Source organism: Thunnus albacares, chromosome 17 (genome assembly GCF_914725855.1).
Source record: "Thunnus albacares chromosome 17, fThuAlb1.1, whole genome shotgun sequence".
Taxonomy (NCBI): Eukaryota; Metazoa; Chordata; class Actinopteri; order Scombriformes; family Scombridae; genus Thunnus; species Thunnus albacares.
In genome coordinates, this window is record NC_058122.1 from 13,432,094 (window position 1) to 13,451,364 (window position 19,271).

At 40.7% G+C, this 19,271-nt stretch overlaps 2 protein-coding genes across 2 annotated transcripts; both read left to right on the forward strand.

Moving 5' to 3' along the window:
• The first annotated feature begins 394 nt into the window (after positions 1–394).
• atad5a (ATPase family AAA domain containing 5a) lies at positions 395–12,151 on the forward strand. Its single transcript, XM_044330981.1, has 22 exons — positions 395–790; positions 1,552–1,615; positions 1,722–3,535; positions 3,676–3,754; positions 3,862–4,020; positions 4,541–4,685; positions 4,782–5,042; positions 5,180–5,328; positions 5,565–5,715; positions 5,950–6,270; positions 6,802–6,898; positions 7,018–7,100; positions 7,212–7,348; positions 7,452–7,617; positions 7,731–7,898; positions 8,014–8,256; positions 8,372–8,436; positions 8,619–8,808; positions 8,997–9,157; positions 9,300–10,183; positions 10,365–10,523; positions 10,795–12,151. Exons 2-22 carry the CDS (start codon positions 1,565–1,567, stop codon positions 10,871–10,873), a joined length of 5,562 nt encoding a protein of 1,853 aa, XP_044186916.1. The 5' UTR covers positions 395–790; positions 1,552–1,564; the 3' UTR covers positions 10,874–12,151.
• On the forward strand, positions 11,848–18,152 carry adap2 (ArfGAP with dual PH domains 2). Its single transcript, XM_044330982.1, has 11 exons — positions 11,848–12,267; positions 13,513–13,637; positions 13,780–13,871; positions 14,165–14,253; positions 14,543–14,655; positions 15,016–15,165; positions 15,267–15,350; positions 15,506–15,568; positions 15,925–16,002; positions 16,096–16,324; positions 17,617–18,152. Exons 1-11 carry the CDS (start codon positions 12,180–12,182, stop codon positions 17,643–17,645), a joined length of 1,140 nt encoding a protein of 379 aa, XP_044186917.1. The 5' UTR covers positions 11,848–12,179; the 3' UTR covers positions 17,646–18,152.
• Positions 18,153–19,271: the final 1,119 nt, after the last annotated feature.

Below are 19,271 nucleotides of genomic sequence, written 5' to 3' on the forward strand. Positions count from 1 at the left end.
CCTGAGTCACTGGAAAAGCCCTAAAGGTCCCACTTTCATTGAATGGATTAATTTGTTAACTAAATCAGTGTTCTATGATGTTATCCAGAAGATTAGACATATGACACAAAAAGAGATGAAATTTTTTCTTTCTCTTTTTTTTAAAAAAAAAAAAAAAACTGCGTTGTGTTAAGAATTATTTCAAGAACTGTGTATTTATTTACGTTTTTATATGTTTAAAATATAAATAAACTTGGGTAAAAAATGTTGAATCAGCGCAGCCAGCAGAGGTAGCTGTCACTTTTTCCTCTCTGTTAAATAAGTGAACCCCTACAAGCCATCTTTGTTATGGGCGGAAAACGTCAAGCGATGACGAAATGGCATCCTTTCATGTGATTGGTGGAATTTTGCAACGCAAAAGGTCACGTATATTTGGCGCTCTTCATTCACGACCAGCCTGGCGCGTTTTTGAAAGAGCAACACACGTCAAGAATAATGTATCCTGGATTAAAACTCGCAACAATTCGGAAAATGCGAGTTTAACGTTTTTCACTTTGCGTTCATATATCCGTGGCTGACATGTGGGAAATGTTTCGACCACTTTTGGGACCAGCGAGGAGCGGAGATACTTTGAGAGTAGCATCGAGCGAAGTCTGCTAGCTTGTTGTTTTACAGCGGACTTTGTATGTCTGCTGGCAACAAACAGCTGTCCTCCTCACACAATGAACATTGCATCTGTTGTTCATTCACACAGACGGGAGCGTGAATAAGAAACGCCAAGAAGACAGTCTCTGAAGTTACAGCATTATCGGTGAGTGTTTTCCTGACCTTTGTTTTGTGGTTGCCCGTCTGTCATTTGGCACAAAAACTGGTAGTGCTAACTTACTGGGCGCCATGTCGGGAATGATAACAATGTTCATGTTACTTGCTATCCCTATGGGAATTTAAAATTATCTCTATATGATTTATAAACACTGCCTTCTACTGTATACTATCTAGATGGAATACAGCCTTCTATATTAGCAGTTTTCCAATACTGACTCTGCTTCACCAGAACACACAACCTCCCGTATAGCATAGTATTAATGCCTTACTCTTACTTTTACCGTACTCTGTATAATGTGTACAGTGTAAACAGTGTCAGCAAATTACTGAAGGGTTTTGAGAATTGTGCAATAAACATTTAGAGATATTGCTGTGTTATGGAAAACAAAATGTGTTTACATATCAGCTATAAGTCATCTTGAAGTGATTATTTGCAGGTTGTTGGGTTGCAAACTAACACTTGGTCATTCAGCTAGTTTCTCCATCATCCAAATGTTATTTTTATGGCCATTTCACCTTTACTGAATAATTCTGGGAAAGATGAAGAGAGAAAGATGATGAAGCTCCCTCACTGGAGATGATCCAGGGATTTCCATGTTTGACAGGACATGTGACCAAGATTACTAAAACACTAGGAAAGCCAGTTAACACTTCACCTGAGCTGCTGTTCTCTTCAGAGACCTACAGCTCTTTTAGACCTCAAAGTGTATGTCCATGTTTTTTATTTTATTATTTTTTTTACTTTAGGTCTCTTCAAATTATGGCTGGTGTTGTGGCTATGGCATCTGTCATTGAGGACTTTGACACCCAGGTATTTTAATGACACAGATTTGGGTTATATATAGTGTTCAGTAGCTGTTACATTTCTAATTCTTAGCCATTCTCATATTTGATTAACTGTGACACTCCCTTTACAGCCTTGCAAGAAGTCTCGCAAAGATGGTGGCAGTCCTGTTGTCAAGACAATCACAAACTATTTCTCTCCGGTGCCCAAGCCCGTGGAGAAACCTTTCTCTCCTCCTCGCTCCAACAACATCAGGGACTACTTTAGCCAAAAGTCTCTGTCTTCTAAAGTAAAGACCAGCTCACCAGAACAGTCTAAAGAGAACTGTCAGAAGTCCCAGTCTGCAGAAAAACACACCAGCCCAGAGGCCATAGTGAAACAGCCATCTCAGAAAAGGAGAAGAAAGGTCACCAAAGCTGCAAGGAAGCTTGTTGAGGCTGAAACCTTTAGCTTCGCTGAGGAGACAAGCTGTGTGATTGTAGAAGAATCACATGAAAGCAGAGACTGTGCAGCAGAACCAGCCAGCAGCTGTGGTATTCTTGGCAGCGATACAGCAGCTCTGCTGGCCCAGCTTAGTGCTGAGGCCTCTATCACTGCTGTAACATCAGAGATGAAGGCAACTAAGACTGTCAGTGTTGAACAGGATGAACATCATGATGATGGTTCCAAATGTGGTAACCATGGCAAACATGAACCAGAACTGAAGAGTATTGCCTTATCTCCAGTTGTACCTTCAAATGACAAAGCTAAATTGGTCAAAACTGCTGCACGAAATACTAGGAAGAGTCAGCAACAGGAGGCAAAGTATTCAGAACCAGAGGAGAAAGAGGCAGAAAAGTCCTTCTGTGATGTTAGCATGGAGGTTAATGTGGATGAGGCCTCTCAGTTAAACAACAGCACAGTGACTATCTCCTTTGAAGAGTTTGTGCGGAGTCAGAGCCAAGAAGACATAGAAGATGAACAGGATAAAGGAGATGAAAGTAAAATCACAACAGAGGCTGAGGAAATGGACACTGAGCAGTTGGACATCCCAAAAGCGGAAGAAAATGTGGGTTCTGGGGAGCCTCCTCTTCAGGTCTCGCCCCGAACCGTCACCATCCAGGCTGAAGTGCATGTAGTCTCACCCAAACAGGAAGCAGTCAAGCCTGTGGGAAAGGTAGCCTCTATCTTCAACAGGAGAAGAGGAGCGATGAGCCCTGCAGATGTAGCGTCGCCCCCTCACACAGAGGCTGGACACCAACTTCCACCTACCTCTTTGACTGTCAAACGGAAATCCAATGTGGTTTTGCAAGAGGAAGATCTAGAGCTGGCTGTGCTTGAGAGTGAGTCTACACCAAAGTGCAGTGAGGCAGAGAAGAAGCAGTTCATGGCTGCCTTCAAACAGCCCAGCCTGGATGGGTCCAAAACCAAGCCTGGTAAGAGTCAGGCTAAGCAGAGGCAACCTGAAGAGAAGACTGTGGATGCTGCAGAAAAAGTTGCCGAAGAGGACACTGTAATTCCATCCCCTGTTGAGCAAGTCTCTGCTGCCCCTCAGGAAAAGAAGGTAGCTAAAAAGAAACCAGGAAGAAAAGGCGGAAAGAAGGGTGAAGCAGAAAAGGAAGCAGTCACCACCTCACCTGCTGTTGGACCTGCTGCTCCTCCCGCAGAAGAAATGGTGGCCACCAACGCTGAAGTTGATGATAAAAGAGAGGAGCCTCCGATCACCTCAACTCCCTCCATCCCAGCTGTGAGGAGGTCTAGAAGAGAGGCTGTTGTCAGGCAAACCCCTAAGGCCACACCAACAACTCCTATTAGGAACACCAAGAAACAAGACAAGTTAAAGGATGCTGTTGCTTCACCTCAGGACACCCCTGTAAAGATGTCCACCCCAAAGACATGCAAGTCCAAACATGGAGTCTTTGTAGCAGAGATGGTGTGCCCACCTGACAAAAAAGAAAGTCCAATCAGGTAACACATGTATTAAGTTATGATTTAATTCTTTCACGCATTCTATAAAATGCATGTATATGTATGTGTGTGTGTTAAGGGTCATTTTAATGTTTCATGTTTTTTTTCATGTTCTAATTAAATGTTCTGTTTTTCATAAGGATTAAATTTACTAGAGTCCATCAAAATGTTAAAGTGTCCAAGAATGGAAGTGGCATAAACTCTCCTTTGGCTACTAAAGTAAGTATAAGATTTTTTACAAAGTGTGCAAGTTGCTAAAGAAAAATCATCATTAAACATATTCATAACTATGGTCTGAGGATGAGGAAATACTCCATCTTTTTCAGACATCAAATGACTCTAAAAAAAGGAAGCAGGCAAAGAAGTTGGTGGAGAAAGCCATTGCGATTCAGAAGAGTAAGATAACTGCTGTTGAGCAGAAGAGCACCTTAAGGCGTTCGTCACGAACTGAGGCTTCCATCACGAAGAGTTACTGTGAAGATGAGGTACAGTTGCAGACCAACTACACAGATGAATCTCTCTTCTTTTGCAGTTTCAAAGGGATGGTTTGGACATATTGTAACATGCAATATGTATTGTTTGACACTTTTTACGTATTGTTTGGTCTAACTGGTGACAATAACTGATGTGAAACCCAGTGAGAAGCAAGTGTACTCAGTCCATCCTTGAGTGCCTGACACATGTTCACTCACTTGTTACCACTTGGAATTGGTAGTAAAAAAAATTGACAAAATAAGTGCAGATCAAAATTTATGACATCCTTTAAAAGCCTACAGAAGTAATATGTTCACAAAATGAACCAGTTCAGAGATTGTTTGGGAATTTGCTCTTGTTAGGGTATTGCAATTGATCAAATTTGGACATAAATATTGGGGATCTGGACTTGGCTTAATAAAGTGTTCATACACAAAAATTAAGACAAAACCCTAATTTTTGTACACGTTTTTTTCTTTTTATTGTGTGTGAGTTTAACTAAGAAGTTCATTATATGGTTTGTTTTGTCAGGATTCTGTCATCTGCCTGGAGGAGGACCAGACTGCAACTCCTCAGACGGTACCAGAAAAGGGTAAAACCCAGAAGCATTTACGCAGTCTAAATGATGTGCTAGGCAAAGCCGCACCTGTTGGCAAAGAGACCAAGGCACCCCCAGGTAGTCTTTCCCACTCTAAATCACCATTTACTGTTCAGCATTTTGTTGTAATCTCTAGAAAGCTCATCCAATGTTGCTATATTTTCCATCTGACAGGCTCCAAAGTGGCATCGCTCGGCCAAGAGAAGACTGCTCGGAGGGTGTCAGCGGTGGTGTCGATCTTTGATGAGAGCAGCCGCGAGGGCTCTGAAAACTCCCAAGATGATGAGCAGTTCAGGGCACGCAGAGAGTTCTTGAAGAGCGGCCTGCCAGAGTCCTTCAGGAAGCAGATAGCCAAGACCGCTGCAACTAAGGAGGCATACACCCTCTCCTGCTCCTCCTTCCAACCAGTTATACACATGAGGCAATCACCAAATGGTATGCTCTTCCTTCATAGAAATAGACTTGGTGTCATTGTCATTTGATAAGGTTAAAATAATTGTTTTTTTAAATTATACAGATTAATCTAGAGGGTTAAGGGCCCAGTAAAAATTGTGTTTGTTGTGCATTGACAGATTGCCCTCTATGGAGTCTACCATGGCCTGAGTCTTCATTACTGTGTCATTTGAAAGAGCTTTGGAGCCAAGCGTCCAACCTACCTCTATCTGTTAGTGGCTCCTTCTGTTTGAAGACGGAACCATCCCCAAGAGCCTTTTGTGAAAGGGTATGTTGAAATGACTAATGATCTGATTGTCTTTGCACTTGTAACCAAAATGTTCATGGTCAACCTTAGACCAATACTGATTGACATGGTCGACTTTTCAGAAGGCATTGTCCAGTTGATAGCTGCTGCCTGTCTTATGTTCTTATTTATATTTATCCAAATTCTGCTTAAATAAGGAGCTACAGTGGAGTTTAACTGTACACAGTGTTTGATGACAGTATTTTTCCTTTTTGAAGGGTTCTGGCTGGAGGCCTGAGATCTCTGAAAGTGTTCGTCAGCTTTTAATGGAGGACATCAGCACCTCCAACTCTCCCTTCCCTCTTCAGATGTTTATGACTCGCTTCTTGAAGAGACGCACTGATCACCAGCAGCACTGCACAGCCTCGGGTTAGTCTGACAAGCAGTTATTGCACTCATACACTGAAACTAAAGTAAATGTATTGCATAGCAAAGCTTTAATTTGCAGTTTTATTCTAGGTTCTGATGAAGATCTTATTTCCTTCACTTTGATTGTATACAATATTTAACATCCATATTTTATTTATTTTAAATGAACGCAGCCAAAGTAAAGATCACGTTTTTGCATAAAATTACAACCACCATGTTTCTGACTTGAACCAGAGGCTACAACCAGAGTCACAAGCACCTCATTGTCAGCTGAACCAGTAGGAGGGAAAAGGAAGAGAATGGATGATGACGGAGTAATGACAGTAAAAGTGGCTAAGAAGCAGCGGGCCGACTGTTCAGAAGAGAATATCTCCATGTCTGAGGTAGAGCCAACGAAAAGGGGAGGCCGTACAAGACGAGGCAGGAGACCCAAGCTAGAGGAGGAAGAAAAAGAGAAGACTAAGCTCTCACTCAAAACTGCTCCCAACCAGTCTGAAGACGACTCTGTAGTTGTGCTGGATGACTTGCTTTTGGGAGAGGACACTATGATAAAAGGTGAGGTTAAAAATTGTGTGACCAGGTGCTTAACTCATTAATGCAAGTTTGCAATCAATATATATATTAGAGTATCTAAGTAAGTGAAAGCATTTAAATTTCTTAGAAAAGACAGACACACTACTGGACCAACTTATATTACACTCGCTGATGATTGCAGTGACTGTTTTTACTCATGTTTTTATACCAATCGTTCAATATTTGCCTTTGTCGCCAACATGTCTTTATCAAAAAACTGTGCATTGGCTCTGCTATTACAGTGTGGTAAGAGCTCAGTGTTAAGTACTAAAAATAGAGCTGCTGTTGTTGACTTCGCCACAACAACGTATGATTACCTCAAAAGCCACCTATCAGAGGAAAACAGACATTTCATGCAAGATCCTCCAAGGTGCTCTCATTTTTTACATGTTTGCTGAATACCCATCCAGTTGCTGTCTGTAAATGTCATCGACTGTTATGAGTTTTATCACATATTAGATATTTAAAGCATCACTTTATCCCCTGAAACTCAGTCTGCAGTTTATTCCACAGATGTAGTGAAGGAGGAGTTGTTGTGGACGGACAAATATCAGCCCCAGCACCCCAGTGACATCATAGGCAACACCGCCTCAGTAAGGAGGCTGCACAGGTGAGGAGACAAAACTGTTTAATTTCACTGCATCTGTTTAAAAACAGTAGCCACTATATTTGCTTATACTGTATTTCATATACCATATGAGTGTTTCAAGTATTCCTTTTTTTGTATAGTTGGCTGAGGGAGTGGAAACTCCGTGCAGACCGAGAAGAGAGAAATAAGCAGAAAGATAAGAAACAAGAGGAAGGCAGCAATGGTGAGATATTAAAAAATGCGTCTTCTTTTCTTTTCATTTGACAAGATTGTATCTACTTCTGTTGGGTTGATGCACATTTGTTCTGACTGTGTGATGGCTCTTTTTGTTCAGACTCTGACTGGGACTGTGAAGAAGGGGATTCTCAGGATGGAGAGGACATGTTGTGTAATACAGTGCTTATCACAGGACCCACTGGAGTAGGAAAGACTGCTGCAGTCTATGCTTGTGCCCAGGAGCTTGGCTTCAAGGTACAACAGCATTTCAAAGCAATTCATTTGTCAAATGGAGAGCTGCATTACTGTGACACTTGTGTACAATTTGGATTTCCTAACTTCCCTTTGGTCTCCCAAGGTATTTGAGGTGAATGCTTCATCTCAGCGGAGTGGCCGTCTAATTCTGTCCCAGCTGAAGGAAGCCACTCAATCGCACCAGGTGGACAGTCAGGGGGTCAACGCCCACAAACCCACCTACTTCAACAGCTACAGCGCTGGCACCGCCAGGCACGGATCCTCTCCCAGTATGTACAGAGCAGTCTGAAATTGATAGTACTGCTTCTGATGAGTGCCATAATTTTTTCTGATGATGCAGATTTTGAGATGTTGGAAACTGATTCTTCTCAATATCTTCCAGGGAAGGTTAACTCTCCTCGCAGGGTGGTTTCCTCTCCCAGGAAAAATCCCCAGTCGCCAAGAGGTGCCAAAAGAAGCGGCCTGGCTCCCACCTCTTTAGCTAACTTCTTCAAAATGGGCAGACCCGCCAACAAGGAGCCACCAAACACTAAGAAGAATGAACAAAAGGGTAAATACACTTCCACTTTGTCAGTTTCATTTATATTATGATGTAACCTTACAGTTTTTATTAGGACCTTAACAGCAACTAATGGATTTTCACTTTTCCTCATCTCTTCATATAGCTGCTTCCAACAAAATCATGAAAGCAAATGAAGGTAACAATAAGCATAAAGATGCCACTGTAAAATCACCAGCATGTGCCACACCTAAGGAGAAGAATAATGAAGAACAGAGCAAGAAGACAGCTACCTCGCTCATCCTGTTTGAAGAAGTGGATGTTATTTTTGACGATGACTCAGGGTTTCTAGCTGCCATAAAGACATTCATGACCACTACCAAGAGGCCAGTCATCCTCACTACCAGCGGTCAGTAGGAGAAAAGTCAAACGCACTGCCTTACAGTCTAGCTGTTTTTTGACCGTATTCATTTATGCAGTGTGTCTGGTCTTTGAGTTTAAATCACATCTTGCATGTTTTGCAGATCCTACTTTCAGCACCATGTTTGATGGCAACTTTGAAGAGATCCATTTCAAAACGCCCTCAGTGGTGAGTGAAGGATTTAAAAACATTGGGCCTTAGTTTCACTGATAGTATTTACTGACTGAATGCCTTGTTTAATGTGGCTTAATCTTGTGATGCTACTCAAGTGAGAGATCAGTTATCAAAAGTGAAATATGCGCATTATGACTTCAGTAGAGGTTTCAGTTGTCCATCTCTCCCTGCTACAGTCGAATGCGAGCAGCTACCTGCGCCTGTTGTGTCTGGCTGAGGACATGAGGACAGATGTATCAGATGTCGACTCTCTGCTCAGACTCAATGGCTGTGACATCAGGCAGAGCTTACTGCAGCTGCAGTACTGGACTCGCAGTGCAGGGGGGCGCCACATAACCAGGCCATTGGCACACACTGGCAAAAATGGTAAGAAGATGAGTTGTAGAAATGTATGGAAAAGGTTGATTAATAATTGCATCCATAATCTTTATACTACTGCTACTATACTATACTACTTTACAATTACCTGCTATTTTATGTATTGATGCCAGTATTTAACATTTTTTGTAGATGTCAGTTACAAATAAGTATTTTCCCCTCATTTGCATTAAAAGATGAACTAAAACCAGAGACTCATGGAGAGGCAGCAGGCAACACGTCTGTGTGTGCAGTGACTGACCCGTCCACTCTACCTCCCTGTGACACTGGCTGCACTGAGAGCATGCTGGGCCTGCTGAATACTGAACCTGAGAGAGACATCTGGGAGCTGCTCAGGGTAACGTAAACTGTTCATTTACCAAATGCACTGGTAAAAGTCAGAGCACATATGTGAGGTCTCAATTGATGTCACCATACAATTGTTGGTGATTCAGAGTACCTGCTTTAAGATAACGACCTGTTATGTGTTGCATCAACAGAGCCAGAGTCTGGTGGAGGAGGCAGCATGCTGGGAAATGCTGAAGGAGAGCAGTCGACGAGAAGTGAACCTGCTCTATTCAAACATGGAAGCCCTCTTACCTTTACCCCTCACACAGATGACTACTTCCACCCACAGACCTGAGCAATGTGTTTCTGTATCACAAGACCATTCTTCTGTCGATGCAAAAGAGGTGCCGTCCACCAGTCTGCAGTCTGACACGCTGCCATCCCACGCCAGGTTATTGCACACGGCAGAGTCAGCTGAATGCTCAGATGATGGCAGTCCAGTCAAAGTGTCCCACGGAATGAGGAAGAACAAGAAGAGGCACCGCCTACCTGACCAGGATGGACTGCAGTCTGACTCAGACTCAGAGGAGAGTTTTCAATCACTCTACAAGCCGCAGGGTGCCCCTGAAGCAAAGGAGGAAATCAAAGAGAGTTTAGTTTCAGAGAAGGTGAAAAGGAAGCCACTGACTCCTGAGGAGCGGGTAAAAAGTCTCCCAGTCTCTCAGGGTCTAGAATCAATAGCTGACTTTTTAGACAACATATCCTTCATGGATGCCTCCTTGCTTCACCCAGAAGGGGGGGACATTCACAGAAGAATGTTACCAGTCTCTGCAGTGGTGAAAGACGGGATGACAGATGAGGCAAGGTTTGATATTGACAGAGGGAGCTGGGTGAGGGGAGAGCGCAACTTGGACATCCAGGCTGCTGTGGAGGCTCTGAGCTTCCACAAGTGTCGGGTTTCAGTGGCGGAGGCCTGGGACAAAGCTCAACAACTAGAAGGGGAGCTGGGAAAGGAGGCCGCCGCTGAACTCAGCCTCCCTGTGGTGCATCATAAAGAAGGTTACAGCTTCACTCAGGACAGCCCCTGTCAACCACAGTGAGTCCTGCTAGTATTTCTTCACATTATGCATCATTTTCAACTTTTGTACAATATAAATTTGCTTTACTGTGACCTAGTTTGGAAGCATGTTGTTGGTTACAGAATGAACTTTTAACTCTGACCAGTTTCACCAGTTAAATCAGTTCATAGAAATGTAATGTTTACTGATATGTTCCAGGCTGGTGCAGCGGAGGAGAGAAGTTATGGAGAGTCTGATGTTCAGAGGAGTGTTTGGTACTCTGGGCAACAGATCAGCAGCTGCTCTGGACTACTTGCCAGCCCTGCGAACTATCTGCAGGTCAGAGCAGCTCAAGGAGCAGGGCAAGCTCAAACGAAGGTGAGCATGGAAACTATATATATATATATACTGTATATATATTGTTTTTCATTTGGCCAGTGGCAGCAGGTCTTGGTTTTCATTGTGGGCAGGATGTGGTTGAACGCCTGCTTTAACAGACATGATATATATTGGTTTGATTGTGCCTATTGACAGGCTGCAAGTAAATGTGTAAAAGTGTAAACTGAATTGTAAACATATGCAAGACAAAATGCATGCATGCAAAAAATTGCTGCCAAGTCTCTGAGCTGTTATTTTTTTCTTCCTCCAGGTTCCTGCACTACCTAGATGCGAACCATCTGGGTCTTGAAAAGAGCACTCTACAACACCTCGCTGAAGACTTCCCCTAAATCGCAGAGAAGACAAGACGTGTTATCATGATCATAAAGAGGCTTTAAACAAATATTGCCTTTTGAGTGGTCATACTTTAAGGCCCTTGAGTTTAGGTAGTCACGTTTACAGTATGTGTTGCGGCATCAGGACAGACAGTCTGGCAACGATATAAATCAGTGTTGCCTGTTGTCTGTTTGTGACTCTGACCTCGGCATGAGATGAGGTGGTTAGCTGGTCAGTAGATGGTCAGATGTGTGTGTGTGTGAAGTTTCCATGTATACAAGATGGAAATGACTTCTGACCTGAAGGGCACACAACTAAATAACCTCACATCCCACATGGGCCTTTTGTCTAATCAGCACATCTTTTGGTGCTTGCAAAGAATGCACTAAATATTAATACTTATCTGATTTTTTTTTTTTGTAATATTAAGCTGTGCTGGAGTGTGTGTTTTTGTACAGTAGTGTTTTATACTTTGTAGCCTCATTTATCAATTTGCTTTGCATTTTGCAAAGTGTTTTTATCAAGTAGAAATTGCTTTTGAATACCGAGTGTCACTAATGATTTGTAAGAGTTTGACATGTAAAATAGAATTTGTAAAGGCTGTGTGTAAATTGTCATTCTCCACACAAAGTACTGTTGATGCATTCAGGATCTCGTTCATTTTCATAAAATGCAGGCAGCTTTTGACAAAGTTCTGCTGTATTTGTCAGCCCTAAAAGTCACCTTCACATTCATGGCAGTGATTTTAATGTTTCTGTTGTTTTTCAACCTTAAATATGTACACATTCACAATGGGGATTTGTTGTGACCAAATAAAGGTTTATCACAACTAAAAACAAATTGTTCTCAGCAGTTATATGTTTTATTCTACAGTAAAATAGTCTATGCTGTCGTAACTACAGTGTGATTGATATCGTGGGGGAAGGCAGGACATGAAGTGATGGTTTGCTTAGCGCTCAAAACGCTTCTACACCTGCACAGCGGGTAAACCGGTTTCGGGTGAATTTGCCTTTTGCCTCCGTGAATGCTTCATCAGCATTTATAATTGGAAGAAGCGCAGTCTGCGTGGAGCTATATTGTTAAAAGAGACAACCGCCGCTGACAAAAGGACAACCTGTTTGCGACAGTGCAGCAGGATTGGATTGAGAGGAGGGAGTTTATGCTGTTGTGACATCCCTGAGTTACCCGCCGAGTCAAGTTCCAGTTTTCAAATGGACATTTTGTCAGTTGCGTTGCTCCACGTGTGACACTATGTGATCACCATGCTGAGTTTTAACAGCGGGATTTATCAGCGAGCGAAAAGAGAGCCTTTGTACCGAAATGGCAAACAGTGAGCGAAACAAAAAGATCTTACTGGAACTACTGAAACTGCCGGACAACAGTGTATGCGCTGACTGCGGAGTGCCTGGTAAGAACAATGTGCCGCGCCAAACAATGCACTGCTGATCCTTCAAGTTCATGTGCTAAAACTACATGCGTGGCTGCTATTTTTTATTTTAAACTTGCATTGTTTAATATTTTATCAGAAAGTCTGCTTCATCAAATGTCTCAGCAAACAATTTTCAATTCGGGAAACGTTCCGTGAACGTTGCCTGAAGGGTAGAGGAACGTTTGCCGGACGCTACAGCGAATATCACCGGAGGGTTATATTGGAAAGTTGTCTTAACTCTCCAGAATAACCCACAGGGAGCGTTCCCTAAATGTTCTGTAACGTTTCTTTTTAAAATAACCTTTAAAGAAAAGGTAGGGGAAATTATAACCTTCAGAGAACCTTTAAAGAACATTACCAGAAGGTTATCTGATTACTGGGGTGTCAGTGCCAACACCCTAAAGATTTACCTTCTTCCTACTGCTTAAGTTTTTGTAATTATTAGTTACTTTTTTTCTTAAATCTGAAGCTAATTAGTCTCCATTGGTGGAAAAAATAACTCAGATGTCTTACTGAAGTGAAGTTACCATCACAACCATGTAAAAATACTCAATTAAAAGTAAAAGTAGCTATTGTATTACAAACCAGTACTTCATGTATCAAGTGCAGTTCTGGAGAAAAAAATACAATCAATATGTTATCCATGTGTATGACATTATCAGACTAATGCTGATGTTGAGCATCAGTATTTATCTTGATCAGCATCATTTACTGTTGTGGCTAATGGATGTGGAGCTAGTTTGAACTACTTTAGATAGGCCTACAGTTATTGAGTTTAGTCCTGTGGGCACCCTTTAAAGTATCACAAGATAAATCTGGGGGGTCATAAGATGATTTATTAGGTAAGAAAGAAAAAATTAACTGGATGATTTTATCTGGTTGGATTTTGAACAGTTTAAGTTAAGTTTGGAGGGGAAATCTCTCTGTGGTGGAACTGCTAACAACTCATCAACATCTGAAATGTGACAAGGGCCCCCAACTAGACTTTTTTTGTAAGGGGCCAAAAGCCAAAAAGTTTGGGATGGTGTTGAAATCTTAATCTGACATCAAAAAATGTATATAAAGTTGCAAAAAATGGATAGAGGTAAAGCAAAAATCGAAACTACTTGCATAAATCTTCTTACAGTAGTTACTTCCTACCACTGTCTGGCTCACACTGTCACCTCCTCATTTATGTCAGTACAAAGTCTTGCGTTTGAATCCCTCCTCATCTTCACACGGCAGATCCGGACTGGGCGTCCTACAAGCTGGGCTTGTTTGTGTGTCTGAACTGCTCTGGCGTCCATCGCAGCCTGTCCAACCGGGTCAAATCCATAAAACTGGACTTTTGGGAAGATGAGCTGGTGGAGGTATGGATTGCTTTGTCATGTCCCAACCTCTGTTATTGCTATGATAATATATTAGCTCAGTCAGTCAGAATCTTCCAGTGAGAGGACGAATCAGATGCATCCATGACTAATCTTTATGTGTGTCTTTGTGGGACCCGGAAAGTTCATGAAATCCAATGGCAACGCCAGTGCCCGAGCTTTGTACGAGAAAGCTGTTCCAGCTTATTACTACCGGCCCCAGCAAAATGACTGTGCGTAAGTATTTTTCCAAGGTGTTGATATCCTAAAGAAAACTGACTTTGTGACCACATCTGGTCTAGTGTGCCAATATTAATGAGCAATCACATACTGCTGACACAGCAGTACCACGTAAAGAGAAGTGCAACTATTGACTGTAGAAGTGAAATATGGATGAATTTCTGCTGCTAGATCAAAGGTTGATGAATCACGTTCTTGTAAAGCAAATATAAGTTGACTCTATGTTGACTCATTGCTGTAAAACTGTTTTGCATGTCTAAAATTATTTCACATTTACCCTTTAACCTCAGTGTCTTGAGAGAGCAGTGGATTCGGGCCAAATATGAAAGGACGGAATTCACAGGAGAAACCAAGTATCCACCTCTCTCTTATACCACAGGTGATATTTTCACAGTTTTGTTTATACACAGGTCTACTCTAGAGCATAGTATCTATCAGTCTGTTAGAGTAAAACTGATATAAACAATGTTGTTCCTCATACGCCTACAGAACTATGCAAGAAAAACCTGTCCTTTGCACAACAAAAGAGCCAGGAAGTGAAAATTGACAAGAATGTTTCTTTTTGTAACATGTTTGACCATGTGACCTAAACATACTCATTTTGTGTAAGACCTGCGTGAATCGAAGCATCTGTGACTTAGTAGATTTCTTGTATTTGTTCGTTCTAGGTTTCTTTGAAGGGATGCTGTGGAAGAAAGGGAAAGAGAACACGCAGTTTTTAAAGAGGAAGTTTGTGCTGTCAGAGAGAGAATTTACTCTGACCTACTACAACAAGGAAAATGTGAGTTCCCTGCAGCTCTGATACAGCTGAATTACACTGTACGATACATGTATAAATATATGGCAGATATACATACATGCTGATAAACCTTTTGTTCTACTTGAACAACTGTTTCCCCCATCAGACTAGAATCTCGTGTACATTTATTTGCACATAAATTAAATATAATGATGATCTTGAAACAATTTAAATTCCTTAATGCTTCAAGATGTGGAGCTGAGATTAATATTCCTTATGTGTGTGAATAATAATGAATGATAAATCAAAAACAGAAAAACAAACAGCAACATTTCAGTTAAATCCAGCTGTTGCATCCTTTCTACTGACACTGATGTGCACATCTGTGTATTTTCGATCTAGGAGTCCAAAGGCCCTAAAGCTGTAATCCCTATCAAGGACCTGAATGCCACCTTTCAGCCAGAGAAGATTGGTCATCCTCACGGGCTGCAGCTCACCTACCAAGACGACAATCACACCAGGAGCCTCTATGTTTATCACGAGAGTCCTGAGGTGGGACTTGTTGACCATCAACAAGTATAAATAACAGTTAACTGGCAGGTCTTGTACTGATATAGTCATACAGTAGCTTTAGGTTTCTTCTTCTACTCTAGGAAATAGTCACATGGTACAACGCCATCCGTGCCGCTCGCTACGCGTACCTGAAGACGGCGTACCCGACTGGAAGCGATGAAGAAGTAAGCATTTAATGAATGTTACAAAGCTCAAAATCCAATTTAAAAAAAAGTCTCTGTCAAAGTCACCTTTCAGTTACCTCTGATTATTTAAAAGCTCAGTTTAGATGTTTTTAATGTTTTAAAGCCTAACGTGTAACTTTACATCTCCTCATCAGCTGATACCAAAGATAACAAGAAACTACCTCAAAGAGGGATACATGGAAAAGACAGGGCCATTGGTAAGTTAAAGGACAAATAGTTGATAATATTCAAAGATACGTATTATTACTTTAGATTTATTTGTACATTTATTTATAATTTATTTTCACATTCACATTTAGCTGGGCGGTCAAGGTGCAGTCTTCACAACTGGAGTTGTTTTTGACAGTACTTTGTCTGAGTTGTATGCATGAGTGTGTGTGTGTTTCTGTTCCTCTTATATACGCACATACACCCTCGACATGAAAAGTTTTGTAAGAATGGATTGGTATGATAAAAGAGGATGAGAGAATGGAGCTGAGGTGGAAAATGTTGAAACTCTTTTTTTTGTGTGTGTGTGTGTGTGTGTGTGTTGACATTGAACATGTTTTAACAGCAAAAGGAGGCATTCAAAAAGAGATGGTTTATTTTGGACTCCCAAAATAGGAAGTTGTTCTACTTCAAAGGCAAGCTGGTGAGAACAAAACCTCTTCTCGTTTTAACCCTCTATGTTGTGTGCTGCTGTGATGTCGGAGGTTTTGAATTATGTTTGTTGCTTTGAACGCAGGATGCGGAGGAGTTGGGCGTCATTTTCATCGGCACGGAGAACAGCGGTTACTCTGTGAAGGAGTGTGTCCCAAAGCATGCTCGGGGAAACAAGTGGAATTATGGTGTTTCCGTGGAGACGCCTGAGCGACAGTTTGTCTTCATGTGCGAACAGGAGAGGGAGCAAAAAGAGTGGCTGAACGCCCTCAGACAGGTCCTGTCCAGGCCCATGGCACCGCAGGATTATACCAGTAAGCAAGGCTGGGAAATAGTGCACACACAAGCACATATGAGTCATTCCTGTCATGTGAAAGCTTTAACTTGATGCATTTTTGGGTCTGTCTAGTGTATTTTGAAAAGATTTTATTATCTGAGGGGTGATGGAAATGTCAACACATCAAACTCCTTATTTTCCACATTGTATTCCAAGTTGAACATGTCGCATCTGTAGCCACATCACACAATATGACAGAATTAAACAGCAACTTCAAGGGACACAAAGCTTTTCCCGGAAAGTGACGTTAAGTCTTTATCATTAGAATTAATCAGTAAATCCAATTTTTCTTCAAGCGAAGCAGAGCTGTATGTTGATTTCAGTTAGTTTAACAAACATTCTGTTCCTCTAAATCATATCTTAGTTCTTGCTCTTCCTGTTATTAATGATGTCTGTGCCTAAAGTCTGCAGAAAAAGATAAGTGCATCCTGTGTGATCACAGTCTTTCATATGATAATAGTTTTATATTTTTGACTACTACGTCTACAACCATGCGGGCGGCTCTATGAGGTCCTTCTTAGTTACAGCAATGCTTTGAGTTCATTTTAGCATGCTAACATGCTGATGTTTAGCAGGTATCACTATTGGCTAATACTGGCTACTTAGCACTAAAGTAAGCTGAAGCTGATGGAAATGTCACTAATTGTGCAGGTATTTGGTTATAAACCAAGGTGTGGACAAATTAGAATTTTGACCTGATGAAAAATCAGTGGATCACCAAAGTGATTACAGTTCATCCTGCGGTAAACACAAATGTCTGAACCACATTTAATGGCTACCCATCCAATATTTAGAGATATTGATTTATTTCACAAGAAGCCCCCAAATGTCAATTTCACGGTGGCGCAAAAGGAAAAGCCAAAGAATCATCAAAGTTATTGTGATACATCGTCTAGAGGCCACGAATGTCCGTGCAAAATCTTGTGCAGACATCCTGTAGATGTCGTGATATTTCGTTTGGATGAAAGCGGTGGGCTAACTGACACTGACAATCAATAGAGCCATGTCACTAGTGTGGTTAATTACTCAGTTATCAGGTTAAAAATTTCCAGGTTTTACAGAGTTAGTCCAGGCTACGCAGACCTGTGTTCACCTACAGTCCAGACAGTAAGTAAACCCACTCAACTTAAAGCTGAAACTTGGCACTTTAATGTAGGATCCATTACTTTATTTCAAATTGAAGAACCAAAAATGTGTAACTGTCCAAATACAAACATGATGCTGTTATTATACTCAACTTTTACATTATACTTCTGTTTCTCTTTCCAGTTGAAGCAAACATCAGGTATAAAAGATGAACTACTGAGACGTATGACAACAGGATGGCGATGAGACGACAGCAACGTTTGAAAACACAACTGACTGAAGTACAGCATTAGAACAGATGAACAGTGACCTGCTGTCAGTACCGACTGGTCACCATGTCGCTCCCAGTATGGACTCCCATCATCTGTGTTGTAGAAAACCGTCGTACTGACTGCGCACTGTGGATTAAAGACTTCAATCCTCTCATTTCAACTGACAGTGGGTCTGTTGCTCAATCTCAGACTTTAAAACATATGGTATCATTATGTAAAATCCATTCTTAAATACCAAAAATGCACAAAAGATCACCACTGTTATATTGTAATAAAAGATACAATTTACAGTTACAATCATTGCATATCATCATACTGTTATTATACTGTTTCTGGATTTTTTTATATTTTATATTTTCCAATGATGAATAAGTATATAGTTTTGCATTGGTGGTGAACATGTTTCATGACACTATGCTTAGGAAAAATAAATAATTAAAAAAAATATATAAATAATGCGTGTGATTTTACTCATAGATTGCATGTTAAGTGCATGCTGGATAACACTTTACCCATTGATCGACTTTATTATTTAATACCAGATATTATTCCCCCCCATTTATAAAATATTTTTTAATTTTTTAAAAATCTGGTTTTACCATTCGGCAACATTTCTGATGTTATTGCAAATGAAAATTTGATGGTAAATCATTATTATCTTACTGTAATACTTCCTTTAACATTGGTGTAATCATGATGGAGATGTGTTATATACTGTACATGTTGCCAGCCTTCCTCAACACCTCACAGTATTTTCTTTTCTTTCTTTAATCTAAAATTGTATTTTTTTTTAAAGTAGATTAGCTGAGAGAGGAGAAGGACAAGATAAATTATTCCTCCCTGTATTTATTTCACTTATTTCCTTTTACACTGAAACACAAAATGTTAAATACTTGATTTAATTTGATTAAATCAAGAGTCATAAACAACAAAACAAATAAAAAACGTGAGAAGAGAAAATCAAACAAAAAACTCGATCCAATATCAGAATCAGAATCTGTTTAGTATGAAAACATACAAATAATGTATCTTGGTGTTTGTTCCCACAAATGCAACATAGAAGAATAAAAACAGAACAAAAGTAAGGTAAGAATAATAATTAAATAAACAAAGTAATACTAAAATTAAATTGAAATTTCAAAATCTATTTACAGAATGGAATAGTGATAGGAAATTTAGGCATCCAGTAGCTCAATATGATAAATACACACAATAAAATAGAATAAGAATTAGTAATACACACAACAAAAATGAGCCTGTACAATAAGAAATGGTGACTGCACCATATACATAAACTAAAGGCTTGAACTACAAAGTCCTGTACGTATGTTTATGCAGTAGGTGAATGTTTCCACAGTGCAAAAAGAATATGCAATGACATTAAATAAAGTGACTATAACGGTAATTAAAGTGACTATCATAGTAAGAAGAGGAGCAGAGCATCAGGCCCAGTACTCAACCCTCAACTTAGTTAATGCTGCCTCCCTAGCACACCACAGCATAGAAAAAAATGGCACCCACGGACTGATAAAACATCTGCACGAGTTTCCTACAGATGGTAAAGGA